The 16219-nt window shown below is 31.2% G+C and overlaps 1 protein-coding gene and 1 long non-coding RNA gene across 2 annotated transcripts; both read right to left on the bottom strand.

Annotated features, from left to right (window-relative positions):
- Window positions 1-440: 440 nt before the first annotated feature.
- Window positions 441-10128, bottom strand: LOC145320063 (uncharacterized). The gene is made up of 8 exons (XM_080162502.1): window positions 10081-10128; window positions 8774-8883; window positions 8212-8277; window positions 7344-7462; window positions 6843-6937; window positions 4095-4129; window positions 3320-3396; window positions 441-523 (listed from the first exon to the last, which is right to left on the bottom strand). Exons 1-8 carry the CDS (start codon window positions 10126-10128, stop codon window positions 450-452), a joined length of 624 nt encoding a protein of 207 aa, XP_080018628.1. The 3' UTR covers window positions 441-449.
- Window positions 10129-10440: 312 nt separating this feature from the next.
- LOC145318455 (uncharacterized) lies at window positions 10441-13343 on the bottom strand. Its single transcript, XR_013879340.1, has 3 exons — window positions 13291-13343; window positions 10868-10920; window positions 10441-10494 (listed from the first exon to the last, which is right to left on the bottom strand). It is a non-coding gene; the product is annotated as an uncharacterized LOC145318455 (long non-coding RNA).
- Between the last annotated feature and the right edge of the window lie 2876 nt (window positions 13344-16219).

The following is a 16219-nucleotide window of genomic DNA, read 5'->3' as shown; positions in this document are numbered from 1 at the left end:
ATATATTTTTTTTCATAGATAGATAAATAAATAAATACACGATAGTAACTTTTTTTTATGCCATTTATCAATAAGTTAAAAGCTTGTGATTATATTGTTATCAATTTAAAAACAAATGCATAAAGTGTAATAAAACCATGAATATAATTTCATTGATGGAGTTTAAGAATATATAACAAATATTTAATATTTTTTTTATTTGTTGATTTTAATAAATATTGGATAAATTATGAATTTTATTTTACAATAACAATAGAACACACAGATAGGTCAAGAGTAGATAAATTATATTCACTTTATTTTGAAATAGTACACTTCAAAGATTTTCATATTTTTAAAAAACTTTTTAGGGTCTTGAATTCGTTGGTACATAGAACTTTGAATTATATTTCTTTAAAAATGCAATTAATCTTCCATTAAAATATCCATGTATTCTTGATATAACAAGATTATTCAATATCCAAAATAGCGCTTCCATTCCATGAATTTAACACATAAACAAACTCTTTATCCATCATACAACCTAAATAATGTAAAAGTCTTATTGAAAAAAGTCTAAAATATTTGGTTTTAAGCATGCAGCACTTTTTAAAAGCGAAGCTTTGTAATATTTGTAGTCTGTACATCCATACGTCTGTACGTTCAGCCGTCTCTTCCAGGGACAAGGGAAGGTTTCTCTGACCAAAAAAGTCTATTAAAATCATGCAATCTAATCACGAAACCTTTATGAGTGTGTAATATAATCAATGATTCAACTATTATTAAAAGGGGCTTGTAGTAATTATGTCTGAGTATAAATTCGCTAATCTAAATTCACTAAACCTCATCAAAAGTTTGTAGATTATTAACAGGGATCGGCAGCCGCACGTAAGCCGCGTGTAAGCCTCAGTGATATCGTCATTTTATTACTTTAATATTCAGCTGGATGTATAAAACTGCTCTTTAGCAGACAATCCTTCTTTCGGAAATTTCTTTTTCTGCTCACAAGCAGGTTTAAAAGTGAGGCTGAGGCGCGGCTGCCAAACCCTGATTATTTATGTTATTAGCAGACCGATTTAAAAAAAATAACACAGTAGGGAGATTAAAAAACATTTTTAAATACTTCCTAAAAATAAAATCTTTAAATATTTTTCCTACCCATAAAATTTGTAACTGTTAAAAGACGAAAAACAAAATATTTTGACAAATTTTTACTTCGGCTCATTTTCAAACACTTCCTAATTAACCCTTTAGAGCAAGTTAAAGTAAAAGTTTCAAATTGATTCAATAACTTAAAAACATCTTACTTTAAAGCTCAAAAATAAAATCCTTTGCTCATTACTTATTAAAACAAGGATGACAACATCTATAAAAGCGAAGCTCTGAATTGGAAGGAAATCGAACATTAACACTCATAGAGTGACAGAACTGAATAAACTGAACATATGTCTATGCAAAATTGTAAGTAAATTTGTTGCAAAACTTATTAAATACATGTTACTGTTTAAGGACATACTAACGTTTTTAAGACTAGTTATAGAGAAGCTTCGCTTATAACACTATACCTTGTTGTAATAGGAATCAGTATTAAAAAAATCAGATGACTAGGATAATTTGAATATATAAAAATTTGTTGTAAAAAAAGTAAAAAATCAGCTTGTTTTAAATAGACGTACAGACTTTCTAGTAATAATTATAGAGTTGCTGCGCTTATCATTTAACTGCTATAGGAATTAGCATGTGAAGTTTGAATTCGAAAGGACAATCCTAACCTTTTTAGATTAACGAAAAAAGCTAACTGTAACAGATGGACGTACGGACGGACTTACGGACTGACCCTAATTATGGAAAAGCTTCTTTTAAATAGACGTACGGACTTTCTAGTAATGATTATAGAGTTGCTGCGCTTTCGAATTTGTACCTAACTGCTATAGGAATTAGCATATAAAGTTTGAAATCGAAAGGACAATCCTAACCTTTTTAGATTAACGAGAAAAGCTAACTGTAACGGATGGACGTACGGACGGACTTACGGACCGACCCTAATTATAGAAAAGCTTCACTTTTAAAAAATAAATGACCTAGAAACATAAAGAACTAAATTCTATTTGACGATCAACTTAATTTAATATAAATCATAAAAAACATATATTGGTGCCTTACCACAAAGTTGCCTATCAAGCACTGATCCCCCTCCTTATTTGAATTATATCTTTTGGTTTCTTTAATGCTATACCAAGACTCCCTCCCCTTTGGTCGTTTACAATTTGTTTTAAATTAATGGTCGGGAAAGTGGGGATTCTGTGCTCTACAAGGCACTATGGGGGAAATTCCCCATATTTTAAATTCTGTGAAAAGTTTGTAAATGTTAATATTCGGAGAAGATTAGTTGTTTTTAGTATTGCAGTACATAATAAATCATGATTTCAGGGAAGCTTCTAATTTACATTACCCATTTCGCCACTTCCCTGCAACTTGTTTCACAATTAGAGGCAAGAAGTTGTCAAGAAATACCAAATTAAACCACAACATATATTATAAAATTTAGGATTTGGAAAAGAATAGTTATGTAGTTCAGAATTTTATTGATAGGTGTCAAAAAACTTTTTTTATGTAAAATTTTTAGATGAGATAAATATCTAAACAATCTTAAATATTTTTGAAAATATTACAGCTATCCACTCTTTGGGATTTTCAATAAATTTTATTCACTATTAAACATATAATTTACGAGTAGTCTATGATTTAGAGAAAATATATAAAATATGTAAAAAGCATTATTCGACTCGTTCATCTCAAAACTGAACATGGAACTAATCTCTGACTATCATTTTTGCATGGCTTGTAGTAAAGTGAGCAAAAACTAATAAAATAATGCTTGAGATTCTTATCAAATTCTGCCAAAAGTTGCATAATCTCATCATCTAGTTTTAACTGGAAATCTATGAAATCAGCTCTAAAGCATTGTTTGCCAGAATAGCCTTCCCTTGTCCTTGGTCTCTGCGAGTGTTTATGTTCGTGTGTTCTACTGTTTAAACTAGGGATGTTGTCACCCTTGTTATCATGCACTTTATACTGCAGATTGTCTAAAAATATTGCCACTTTACTCAGGATTTTTTTTCATTTGGGCGGCTGCGTCCCCAATGATGATAAACAATATAAGCCCTCTGTAGATTAAGATTTTTGATCTAAGTATTCGTATTAGGAACGAAAAGATAATTTTAGTTTAAGTGTAATTTAAGGGTTAAGGTCCCTCCACCAAATCTATACGTCTATAAATCTATCAATTTATGAAATTATATATCTTTTTTTTCTATTTATCTATCTATCTATGTGTTACCATTAATATATTCATCGATATCAACATGTCCATTGTTGTCTCTATCCAAAGTACTAAATAATTCTCGAGCCCTTTTCCTTAAATTGGATCTTATTATGAGAAGAATTTTTCATACAATGTTGTAGAGAAAATTTTAAATTTTTATCAATAATCCTTAAATAAAAGTAGCAAGTTGTCTATGAGACTGTCTGTCTGTGTGTTTGTACCGGGGGATTTCTCAAACCGCTGAACCGATAAAGTTCTCCTTTGCATTGTACTTCTTATAGGTCCTGTTATGGTCATAACCATTTTGGGAAGGGTTCAACCTTAATCCAAAGATAAATCTACCTTAAAATGGCCTCCATAAGTTTTTTTTTGTTTGCATTCTTTTAAAAACAAAAATTTGAAAGTAGCATTTTGTTGTATATAACTCACTGACTATGACATCTTCTGCAAATTATACAAGTTTAAATTTTGAAATCTGTTACCAACAAGGAAGCTATAGTAAATATAAACAAAGAAACAGACAAAGTTATTTATAGAGCAGATGTTCAATTGTTATAACAAAGAAAATAAAGACTAAAAACTCTGAAAAAAAAATTATGAAACCTTGAATAGGTTTATGTCTTTTGAAGCATGGCCGACAGTCAGGCGAACAATCCCAGCTGTCTAGCCTCGTTAGTTGCCGAGAAAATCAGATTTCCCTAAAAGGGTAACGACAGACTTATTGACGAACAGGAAAAGTAAATCATAGAGTAGCTTTTATACTAAAAATCAACTAAAATTTATCAATTACCTGGCATCGAAGTTTTTACAATTTCTTTCAGGATCCTGTAAAAACAATATAAGTTCTTTTTTAATTAGTTCACGGTTTAGACAATTCATATTCTTAAAAAATGACGAGGGAGAACCAGAATAACCTCTTCCGCGATAAAACTTTTCAGTCTAGTTGCGCAGCCACAAATATGTTATAAAATAAATAGGATGTACAATGTACATGTGTTTGTAGAATAAAACTTGTATTAAAACTGTTGAAAGAATTTAATGTTATTTTGTGATGTTAATGCTACTGGTTTTAAAGACTAGAGTCACGACAATTATTTTCATACAAAACAGGGGAAATTTAAACTAAAACAGCACCAAAAAGATTTGTTATTTAGTTGCTACGTCACTCAATTCAAGGCATTCAATATAAGTTACAATTATTTTTATTTTGATTCGTTGTTTGAAAAGCTGCTTAGAATATAATGATCTATCTTACAAAATATTTCATATTTATTGATCATTATACAATCTATGTCATAAAAATTTGTTCTAATAAAAAATAATATTATCTTTTTGATATATATTTTTTCATTGATTTTGAATTGTTATAGTATTTAATGCTAGATAAAGTTAGAAAAGTTAAACGTCAAAAAACACCTCATGAAAAATGTAGTTCATAGATCCTTTAAAATCTCTGTGCACGCATCTATTATGTCCCAAAACAATATTTAAAAGCTTCTTTTGAAAAACAAATGATTAATAATTTTTTGTTGCTTGATTGGAACACCCTATGAACCTTTTAAGATGTGTCAACAAAAACTTTCAGCAATTTGAATTTGTTCAACCAGGCGCGAAAATAATAGATTCACAGTTTATACACTACAGTAAATAATCAACGCTAGCACTGCAAGTGCACAAATGCAATTTTTAAAAAGTAAAATTTGTTGTACAAGGTTATTTGTGGGTATTAATAAAAATTCCATTACTCCACCCCCCTCCCCCCCTCCAAAAAAAATAATCCAATTAAACATGAGTATCTTAATGACTTAGAGGGTTTGGTGTCGCTTCGGGTTTTAGACTTCTCCACGCACCTTGAAACATGCGCTGCGTCTTAAAATTGGATATCTTATGGTACTCCCAAGAGTAAATTTATTATGTTAAATTGAAATAAAGTTTTTAGGGGCATTTTCCTTTCCACTTGGAGTTGGGTGTATATGCTTTTTTACAATGAGAATAATTTAGTTTGCATGAACACTAAATATGCAAAGATTCTTCTTATGCAGAGTAATTGTGATAAACTAGAACTTCTAGAATATTTGTGCTACATTTCTAGAACCACCGCACCTACTCTATAAATTGAATATGTACGTTTGTTATTTGCTAAAATTTTCCAATTCTCCTTTATGTTTAAATAGTAAAGGATTTGAGGATTTTCAAAATATATTCCAATATAAAAGTAAAAGGATGTCTATCTGCGTGTACCTAAGAATCTCGCTAACTGTGAAACCGATATGGTTCTCTTTTACAATGTAGCTTCTCATTGGTCCTGTGAAGGTTTATAACTATTTTGGTGGAGGGTACTTCCACCTTCTCAAGAGATATTGCCTTCAGAAAAAAATTACCACCACAACCAAAATTTAGTTGAAACTAAAATTAAGAAAGTCGAGTATAGGGTCGACTGACCCCCCCTTTTCTTAGTGTCCCTTGAGGCCTCTAGGAGCGAATCCGCTAGTATGCATGTATAGTAGTCTTTTTAATAACAGGAGCTTTACGACACCTTCTAGAAATATTAGGGTTTCTTATATTTGTTGTGCCGCTAGTCTCTAGGGGCATGTTAAAAGTCAGAAGTTTACTTTACTTTTTAGAAACAAAAACCTAACCATCCAAAAAATGGATATAGAATACGTTGATATTGTGACAGAATAGTTATTATCGTCAATATATGTATTCTATATCCATTATTCAAAAATATATAGTTTGGTATCCTTCGACACATTAGATATCCCTCCCTTTCATTCTAACTATAAACAATATACAGAAAGTAAAAAAACTAGCAAAGTTTAATTGCTGTTACGTGCAAAAAGTTATAGGAAAACACAAAAGAGGTTTATTTGTGCGTCAAACTATTATTATTCAATAAAGAGAGGACCAAGTTAAATAGGGCATGTTAGTATCCCGTAATGGTATGCTCTGCTTTACTTGTCGAAATATTGGCATACCAGAAAATGAATTATTTAAAATCGCGTTTATAATTAGTTAGGCATAAACTAAATTATGTAGAGAATATATAGCATTAATATGCAAAAAAAAGCTTATTTAAAAGGATCTGATTTTCGAAAGAAGGAATATTTTGGCTGAATATAGACATAAGCACATTGAGAAAATTGGCAAAATAGCAAAAAACAATCTAAAAGAGCCAAAGTTTAATAAAGACCAGCCGTTTGACCGTAAATAAGCAGCACTTTAAAAAAAAACCTTTATTTCCATATGTGACTTATTACAGTTAGCATATTAGGCCAATCTTTTTATTATTCCATTGAAGGGAAAGATCTAGAATGAGAATATGCAGTAATATTATATGTCTACATACATTATTGCAATATTTGAATAATTGCTGAAACTATTTTTATATGCAGTTCATCAACTAATATTTTTATTATAGTGAAAAAAACAAGGATGACCGAATCCAAAATCCAGAGAAATATTAAATATATAGAGGTATTCTGATAGTGAACAGATTCTAGTTATAAAGCAGCTGCTCAACTGCCAGCTGTCATACCTTCAATATTTGAGCAAGTCTGCAAGAACTGATAAACTTTCTGTCTTGCGACATCTTGGCAAAGTTTGCCTGCGCTTTCAACTTTTCTATTACAGCTGCAAATAAAATCAAAGTTCAGTATTAATGGATATAGAATACGTGGATAATGATATTGTGACATGGGAATTGTTGACGTCAATTTTGGACGCTAATATTGTCCTTTGATATAGGTCAATACGTTCAACCTAAGGTCAAAAAAGTCTTTGGTAAGCTTAATTTTCCAAATTACTTTGTGTTTGGAGCAAAAAATGTGATTTAGTATTTTTAAGGCCACTTTAAAAATATCCCCGGATATTGGATGGCTCCTGTGGCCGCCAGGATTAATGGATACAAACAAAGTTTCAAGAAATTTGTAACTTTATCTTTCACACAATTAAAATTAGAGAAAAAAATGAGGAGGGGGGGGGGGGGGGTGGTAATCGTTTTATGCACCCTTTCCTTCCCAGAATAGTAATAACTTACTTAATTTCTTTTTAACTGGTGCTGCTTCAACAATAACATATTCATCTGCTTGTTCTTCTTTTATAGACACTACTTTATCAATTGCAAGTCTTGCATCTACACAGTTGTCCATCTTTAACCTAGAGAATACAATTAAAAAGTGTAATTAAATAAATGGCATTGTGTTATAGACAGGTTTCCGCAGAAAGTAAAATGAATTTTCAGTATGTCTCAAATTCTGTTTAATCCAACAAAATTTTAATCAGATTTCCAGATATTTATGTATACTGGAATAGTTATTTATCGCATCATATTAAAACAGCTTTCTGCGGATTTGATCTTATGATTGAAGATTTTTATATTACTAGAAAACTGGATATAATACGATGCATACATAATTTTTTAGTATGGCTGAGAACCAGTTCTAACCCAACGGATATTAATCGGTTTCAAAGCGATACTAGAAATGCAAAAAAAAATAACAAAGTGCTTAGACGGTGCTGGAAGGTTTACCGAATCAGCCTTCAGGATCACATTTCAATCCTCTAATATAAAGTCTGAGGTTTAATATGTCGAAAATGGATGGTTTGATCCAGTTGTGTATTTTTAGGACCTTTTTTAATGCCTTTTGGTGGTTTTAGGCTATTGTTCTGGTACTTCCTCGTAGTGTTTTAGAATCTAGGTGACGAAGCAGCTAGTCTATATTGTAAAAGAAGAAAGTCTCTCTGTCAAAAGTTAAAAATCTCGAAAAATATTAAAAAACTAGAATTATTGACCTAATTTTTTTCTGTTTCCTTTGACTTTGTATTTATTCCCCAAAACAAAACTTTTTTTGTTGCGTAGAAATTCTACATTTTTTTATGTCAACTGTTCAGCATTGATGGCTTACCGTTTCTTTTTCTCATCCATAGCTCCTTTCATAGTACTGACAGTCTTGGTTGCTTGTAAAAATTTACTGAAATAAAAATATGTTAATTTTTTTACTAACTTTGTTATATTGCTCTGTTTAAAAAAGTAGGTAAAAATCTTAATTTATATAATTTTTAATATGTCAGTCTTTCTGATATATTCCTCATTATTTACTAGCGACTACGCCCCTAGAGGCCTATAGGGAAACTTTAGTTCGGATTTGGAGAGGGCGGGGGGTGGTTAAGGAAAGTTTACCCAAAGACCACACTCCATTTAAAATTTAAATTTTATTAAAATAAAAAAACAATTTGGGGGGGGGGCGGGATTCCTCATTGGAGGATGGTGGGTGTTACCTTCTCCTAAATAGTCATAAACGTTCCAGGGACCTATGAGAAGCTACATTATAAAGGAGAACCCAATCAGTTCAACTATTAGCTGGATCCTTTGGTACAGACAGACAGACACACACATACACATACTATTACTTTTCATAAGTTTATTGTTGGATCTAATTGGACATGCCAATCATTGTTTTGATTTACTTAGCCTTAGACAATCCTTCAGCATCTTTCATTCTTCTAGGAATTGCAGCCAGGGTTTTCTTTTGTATGGCAGCTGCATTCTTTATATCTTTCAGAGATTTCCGGTTTTCCTAACAAAAAATGAAAACTGTTAAAAAGAATTAAGTATAAATGAAAGTTATCAAAGAGACAAAAGTGTTATTGATAACAAGGATGAAAAAAGCGAAGCTCTAATAAAACAAACATTAACAATTGTAGACTTTTATAATACTAATCTATAAAGAATTATATGCATTTCAAATTGTTGCAAAATATTTCAAAAAATATACTGTTTAAGGACATACTTGCATTTCTAGAACTTATTTATAGAGATAATGTGCTTGAAATATTGTCGTTCATCATTGTTACAAAAATCAAATGAATATGATAATTATGTGAAAAAATGCTGTCAAAAAAGTAAAAAAAGAGCTATATGTTATGTGTGGATAATACCCTAATAACAGAAAGTTTCGATTATAAAAATGATATAACAAGGATGACAACATCCATAAAAGCGAAGCACACAACGGTAGGAAAACGGTCATTAACACTTGTATAGTGTCAGAACTTAATAATCAGAATATAAAAGTATAAGAGTCGAAGCAAAATTGTAAGTAAATTTGTTGAAAAACTGCTTGATATATGGATTATGTTTATGGACATCCTTACATTTTTAGGACTTGATTATAGAGTTGATTCGCTTATAACATTTTACTATGTTGTCCCAGGATTCAATACACCAAAAATCAGATCAATCGGATGATTAGATCACAAAAAATTGTTAATAAAAAAGTAAAAAAATCAACAAGTTTAAAATGAACGTACGGACATTCTGGTAATGATTATATAGTTGCTACGCTTTCTAAATCGTATTTAACTACTAAATGAATCACAATGCAAAGTTTGAAATCGATAGGACAATTCTAACATGCCTAAATTAACGAAAAAGGCTATCCGTCACGGACGTACGGACGGACCGGGTCTAATTATAGAAAAGCTTCGCTTTTAAAAATGTATTAACTGCTTTCTAGGGATCTAAAGAAATAATACAATGGCCAATATATTGATGTACATCCCCAATGCTCATACACAAAGTTATCCCTTCTGTAGATTACAATTTGTAGTTGAACCGTTTGGACACCCAATTCAAATTTCAACAAAGTCCCCAAAGTTGTTTAGCCTACTAATAAGACAACGTTATTATAAAACTTTGGGGACTAGTGTAATAAACAGCTCCCCTCCCTCCCTGACTGTTATCATCTGGATGAATTATAATTAAACGAACTAACCTGGGGTTTGGTGAATTCTGAAGATATGCTGGTTTTGGACGTATTCATTCCTGCTGTCACTGAACTTTTCTTTGCAGACACTGTAGATTAAGAAAAGTACAATTAATATCTTAGATTCCATTTTAGAAGAAAAATTTTTTTCCTTTTTTACACGGTGCACTAGAAAGTTTAGCAAAGTCATTATTGGATCAGGATATCGGAAGATTTAAAAAAAAACATTAAGATCTAAAAACACTGGAAAAAAACATTAAAAGCCTAATTTTTAAAAATCTATTATAAAAATGTCTTGAAAACCAACAATCTTTGACTTTGTACTTTCCAAAAAGATTTTTTTTACAGTGAAGAAAAAATAATTTGTACCTTTGTTTTCTGGAAGAGGAACTACTTCTTTTGCAAGATCATATGGGCTGAATTCTAAAAAATGTCATTTTTAATTCTTTACATAAGTGATGAAAATGTATTTTTGAAGAATTTGACCTAGAAAGACCACTTTCTAAACTAAACTAAGGAACTAAAACAAAAACAAAAATACTTTAAATGGTCTTGGAAAAATGATTTTAAAAATTTCGTAGATTTCAATGCTAATGAGTTGCGCCTGTCATTGGCAATGACATTTCCCCTACTCTAACTTATTTATGTAGCGCCCCTAACAGAGTAGCAAAAGTAACCACTCTGTTAACACTTATGACTCGGTGTCGGGTCAAGATTCGACAACGAGCGGATGCGCATCGTGTCATGCCAAAGACGCGTGTCATTGAACTTGCAATTAAAAATACTAATACATAACCTTTTATGACTTCATCAATTTCTTCCTCTGCTTTATACAACCCAATCTTTTTCCTTAAAAATAAATGGAAATAATGATACTTACGCATACGTTCAATAATTGAAAATCTAATAAAAAAATCCATGTCAAAATTTTGTGTACATTTGTAGTTATAGTGTCAATATACTATCGATGTGTCGATATTATGTCAGACATGACTACTTTTTATAAAAGCCATACAGTCAACGTAAATAATATAAAAAAATATGTAGGTTTACTTATAAGAAAGTGGCCATGGCTGACATAATATCGACACATAATCAGAGTTTGGACACTATAAAATTAAATAGAAAATGTTTTTGACAGTCAACTATCTAAGATAACAGCTGATAATATCAACACATTTTATATAGACAAACAGACTTCTTGATTATAAATGTAGCGTAGCTTAGCTTTGCTACTAAAATTTACTAATACTATCTCTATATTTGATTCAAAAATAATAATTTGTATACAGACAAACAGACCTATATATTATAGAGTATCTTAGCTTTGCTACTAAAAATGATTTTACTGATACTATCTGTATATAATGATTTGATAATAATAATTTTAATAAAAAGGAGAGATTAACCGCTTCCAAGCACACAAAAAGAGTTAATGCGATCAAAAATTAGGATATTTCAATATCCAACATTAAAAAATCGTTTCTGTCTGTACCAAAAAGTCGCTATCAGCATGCTATTTTAATACTTCTCTCCCTCACAGATACCTAGCTATATTTCAAAAAGCTTTACTGTATTTTTAAAAGCGAAGCTATTCTATAATTAGGGTCCGTCCGGTCAATATATAATTCATTATAGGGGGTTTGTGTAGTTCACTAATATGAAATAGGAATGGATATAATATACGTGGATTTTGTGTAAGATTCTGGAATATCATGACAAAATGTTCTCTCAGCTGGCTAATATAACAGATAACCCCTCCCTTGGCAAGGAGATCGTATTGACCAATATCTAAGGACTATATTAGCACAACATAAAAGGTGATCATTCCTAAAACCCATTGTATTCATACCCTAAAATTCAAAATATGTTCTTATGAGTAATCTTTTTCTTTTGTTTACTTCTGGTTTATTTCATAAAAAAATTTCAGGGATCATAGGATATCTACTATAAGTAATAATATGAAAATCATTCCTAGCTCTCAATAAATGACCCTGATATAAATATTTCGTATGTTTTTAAAGAAAATATGTTTTTCTCGGCTTTTATTGAAGACAGCTTTCTAAAATCGATTATAATCTACCCTATCTTTGTCCCTATGTCTTTATTTATTTGTCATTTTAATGAGTTTCCCTATTTAGTACTTCAAGTTGTTTTTAAGATAAAAAAAAATGGTCCTAGAAGTGGCTTTGAGCTTAGGAACTATAAATATCTTTTAAAAAGCGAAGCTTTTCTATAATTAGGGTCGGTCCGTCCGTCCGTACGTCCGTCCGAGATAGATAGCTTTTATTCGTTAATTTAGGCATGTTAGAATTGTCCTATCGATTTCAAACTTTGCATGATGATTCCTGTAGTAGTTGGGTACGATTTAGAAAGCGTAGCAACTCTATAATCATTACCAAAATGTCCGTACGTCCATTTTAAACATGTTGATTTTTCTACTTTTTTAACAACAAATTTTAAAGTGTTTTAATTATCCGTTTGATCTGATTTTTGGTATATTGATTCCTGGGACAACAAAGAACAATATTATAAGCGAAGCAACTCTATAATCAAGTCCAAAAATGTAAGTATGTCCATAAACATTATCCTGTTTTTAAGCAGTTTTTCAACAAATTTACCTACAATTTTGATTCGAGATTTATACATTTATGTTCCGATTTTTCAGTTCATATACTATACAAGTGTTAATGTCCGTTTGTCCTACCGTTTTAGTGCTTCGCTTTTATGGATGTTGTCATCCTTGTTTTTTCATACATTGTTGGAATTCCAAAATATTTAATTAATGTTATTATGAACCATATGACGATATACATAAAAATGGTGCATCCCATTCACTGTGCACAATAGGACATTCCCAGACATTTAAATTGCACAATAGGATGTTAATAGACATTTTACAGACATACTTAAACATCAAAATACTTAAACAAAAAAATGCATTAGTAGAAAGTAGTGGAAAGCTCCCAAAATTATGCAAAACGACATGAGAAATACGAAACATCAAATGATATAGTGTAAAAAACATATATAAATTCATAATTTCATATATGATTTCAAAACCTTCTATCTATCTATCTATCTATCTATCTATCTATCTATCTATCTATCTATCTATCTATCTATCTATCTATCTATCTATCTATCTATCTATCTATCTATCTATCTATCTATCTATCTATCTATCTATCTATCTATCTATCTATCTATCTATCCAACCTTAATGCTATTTGTTTGACAGCTCTTTTCTGTCTGTTTCTCATCTTCTGAAGATCTTCAGGGGTGGGACCCTCAGCTATCCTAGAAAACAAGGATGAAATTATTATTTTGGTAAAGATATATGAAAATAAGAAACCTAATATTGGTAGAAGCTTTAGAATAGCAACTTTCCATGACACGTATAAACAAAGGGAGAGTGTTAGGATACCTATCAGTACGATTATGTTTTTAATATGAATATTATCTAATTTTTCTAAGGTTAATTTTTCTAGGTGCTCTAACCTGGAAAGTACAATGGAACAGAGACAAGTTCTTTATAAAAAGTATCGCTAAATTGGCTATGGTTCGCAAAATAACCAAAATCACATTAAAAATCTGCAAGAACTTCTAAAATCTTCTGTTAATAACATCATATAGTTCTAGAACACTGTTTAGAATTTATAGAAAAATTCGCACAAATAAAATTTGGCGATCTGGCTACCAATCGGTGATTCATAGATACTAGTTCTAGTAAAAGCCACCTTAGGTGAGATCTTTTAAAACAAACAAACAGACAAACCTGTTTATAAGGTATAACCAATGATTAAATGCTTACATGCAAAGTTTGTTGAAAATATCCTCCATCTCTTCCCTGGCAATGGTACCACTACTGTCCTGATCATACAGCTTGAAAGCCCATTTCAATTTATCTCGTGCTGAAATATGGTTCAGGTTAGTGACTTTCAGAGGTATGGTGAATGATTAATAACCTCCCCCCCCCCCTCCCATCCTCTTCAATCATGATAAACAAAAATAATTCTTTGTTAAAAACAATTAGCTGCGCCACTAGCATCTAGAGGCTCTGCATTCGGAGATTGAAAAAATCATAAACCATCCAAACACTTGCATCTTAAACTAAATTAGCCCAAAACCATCCTGGGACTTATGTGGAGCTTCCCTAAAATGAAGAACTCAATCGGATCAGTAGTTATTGACATCTTAAGCTTCAGACAAACTACCTTACTAATTAATAATCAGATGTGGAGAATATTATTTTGTGTTTTATCCTAATCCCCCCTCCCCCCCAATCCCCTGACAATTTTTCAGTAACAATAGGCAGGATAATGCTAGCATAAAACCATCACAGTACCTGAAGTATATTCCCCCCCAAAAAGCATATAAGAGATGAGCGAAACCATTAGGAAACTGATTAGCAAAAAGTAGAAATTTACTCTTTTTTATTCATAAAACGATAACCTTGCCTTGAAAATGGACATAAAAATTACAAAATTTTAGGTTAACCTGTTCCTCTCATGGACATTGAAAATGCTAGAAGTAGTTCTGTAAACCTTACTCCACCTGTCTCCATAGCTCTTTATAGTGCCAATAAAAATGAGGCCATACAATACAAATGACCAATGATAGGCCAATATACAGACTAAATAACCAATAGCAGGTCAGTATACATTTTAATTGACCAATTGTATGCCAGTATAACGTATTTTTTATTGGCACTATATAAAGCTTTCCTGTCTCCATAGGGTCAAATACTTTGTACAGGTTCTCTGTAACCAACTCAGAATTTGATCTAAAATTCAATAAAATGTCAGGTCTCTACAGAAAAAAAACAGGATTATATTCTGTCTGGGTGTACCAAAGAATCTCCTCAAAACTTTAACTTTTCAAGGATCCGGGAAGGTTTACAACTATTTTGGGAGTAGGTACCACTATCCTCTAAGGAGAAATTGTCCATAGAAAAAATATTCCCCACCCCAAAATATTATTTTTACGAGACACCGTAAAGTGGCACCAAAAAATTACGTCATAGATAAAGTTGACCAATGAGAGGCCAGTATACACTGTAATTGACTAATAGTAAAAGTTATACTTCTCTCTCATTGGTTATTTTATCGTATGACGTCATTTTTTTGGTGACACTTTTCGCTGTCTCAGTTTTTACTCTTCTTTTTGAAACTATTTTCTCTTTTTTTAAACTCACCCCCCCCCCACACCTAAGTGTTTTTTAAATACAGAGCCCGTAGTTACTAGGGGCGCAAACGCTATTTAATGGGAAAAGTGTCAAATGCATTGCATAAAAGTAATTCCTTGTACCATATCATCATCCTGTATATATTCTAAGGTCATTTTTGTATTTGTTGGTTGATTATTAGTTCCTAAGGAACTTTTAAACCCTTGGACCAAAGTTGATGTTTTTAACAAGCTTTGAAAGTAATTTTTGTTGAATATTACTAAATATTCAAGGTCTTTAATAAAATATTCAAATACCTAGGAAAATGTTTCTTGACCAAGTTGTGTAGTTGGTTAAAGTTCATATATCCATTCGGGAACTCTCTTTTAAAACTATTCCATAGCATTACAATTTGAAATTCTGTAAACTGGGTCCTCTAAATAAAATATGTAACTATTTAAAAAATGTTTAAATACAAATAAGCCAAACTATAAATTTTGTTATCCAAAAAAAAAAATATTTATAGACAGAGCACTTAAAGTATTATCATTAACATTAGCGGCTACCCTCCTAGAGACTTTAATGAATAGTAATGAATTCCACCTAATCTAACTATTTATGTTACACACCTGATAAAACAGCAGTAGGAACCATTTTATTGTCTTTAGTTATGATACGTTATTTGTCCGAGATTCAAACTTATCAGCTTCCAGACATTGAGCAGATACGCTACATGTTATTCCTAAATCAGGGGTATCTACTCAGTTCCCACTTACCCTGGACATTTGTCTGCAGAGTACTTTTGGTATCTCTCCATCATTATCTTTTACAGTTTCTTCAACAACCTCAATGTCAACTGGAGCATTTACTTCTTTTGGCTCCTCTAAACAAACAGAAAAAATCAAAACATTTTTGTGATTTCCTTCAAAGTGCATTGTCAGCACTGATAACACCTCCTTTTATCTTTGAAATAAATTAAGG

Source organism: Acartia tonsa, chromosome 5, assembly GCF_053477335.1.
Source record: "Acartia tonsa isolate MP-2025a chromosome 5, ASM5347733v1, whole genome shotgun sequence".
Classification (NCBI taxonomy): Eukaryota; Metazoa; Arthropoda; class Copepoda; order Calanoida; family Acartiidae; genus Acartia; species Acartia tonsa.
This window is presented reverse-complemented; position numbering and strand designations above follow the sequence as displayed.

Excerpts from the sequence above, each read along its gene's own strand:
- LOC145320063 (XM_080162502.1), bottom strand. The coding sequence starts at position 10,128 with ATGAATACGTCCAAAACCAGCATATCTTCAGAATTCACCAAACCCCAG. Across the intron at positions 6,938-7,343 it reads ACCAGTTAAAAAGAAATTAA|CTGTAATAGAAAAGTTGAAA; the intron begins GTAAGTTATTAC and ends TTTTATTTGCAG. Across the intron at positions 524-3,319 it reads TATCGATGAATATATTAATG|GTTGTATGATGGATAAAGAG; the intron begins GTAACACATAGA and ends TACATTATTTAG.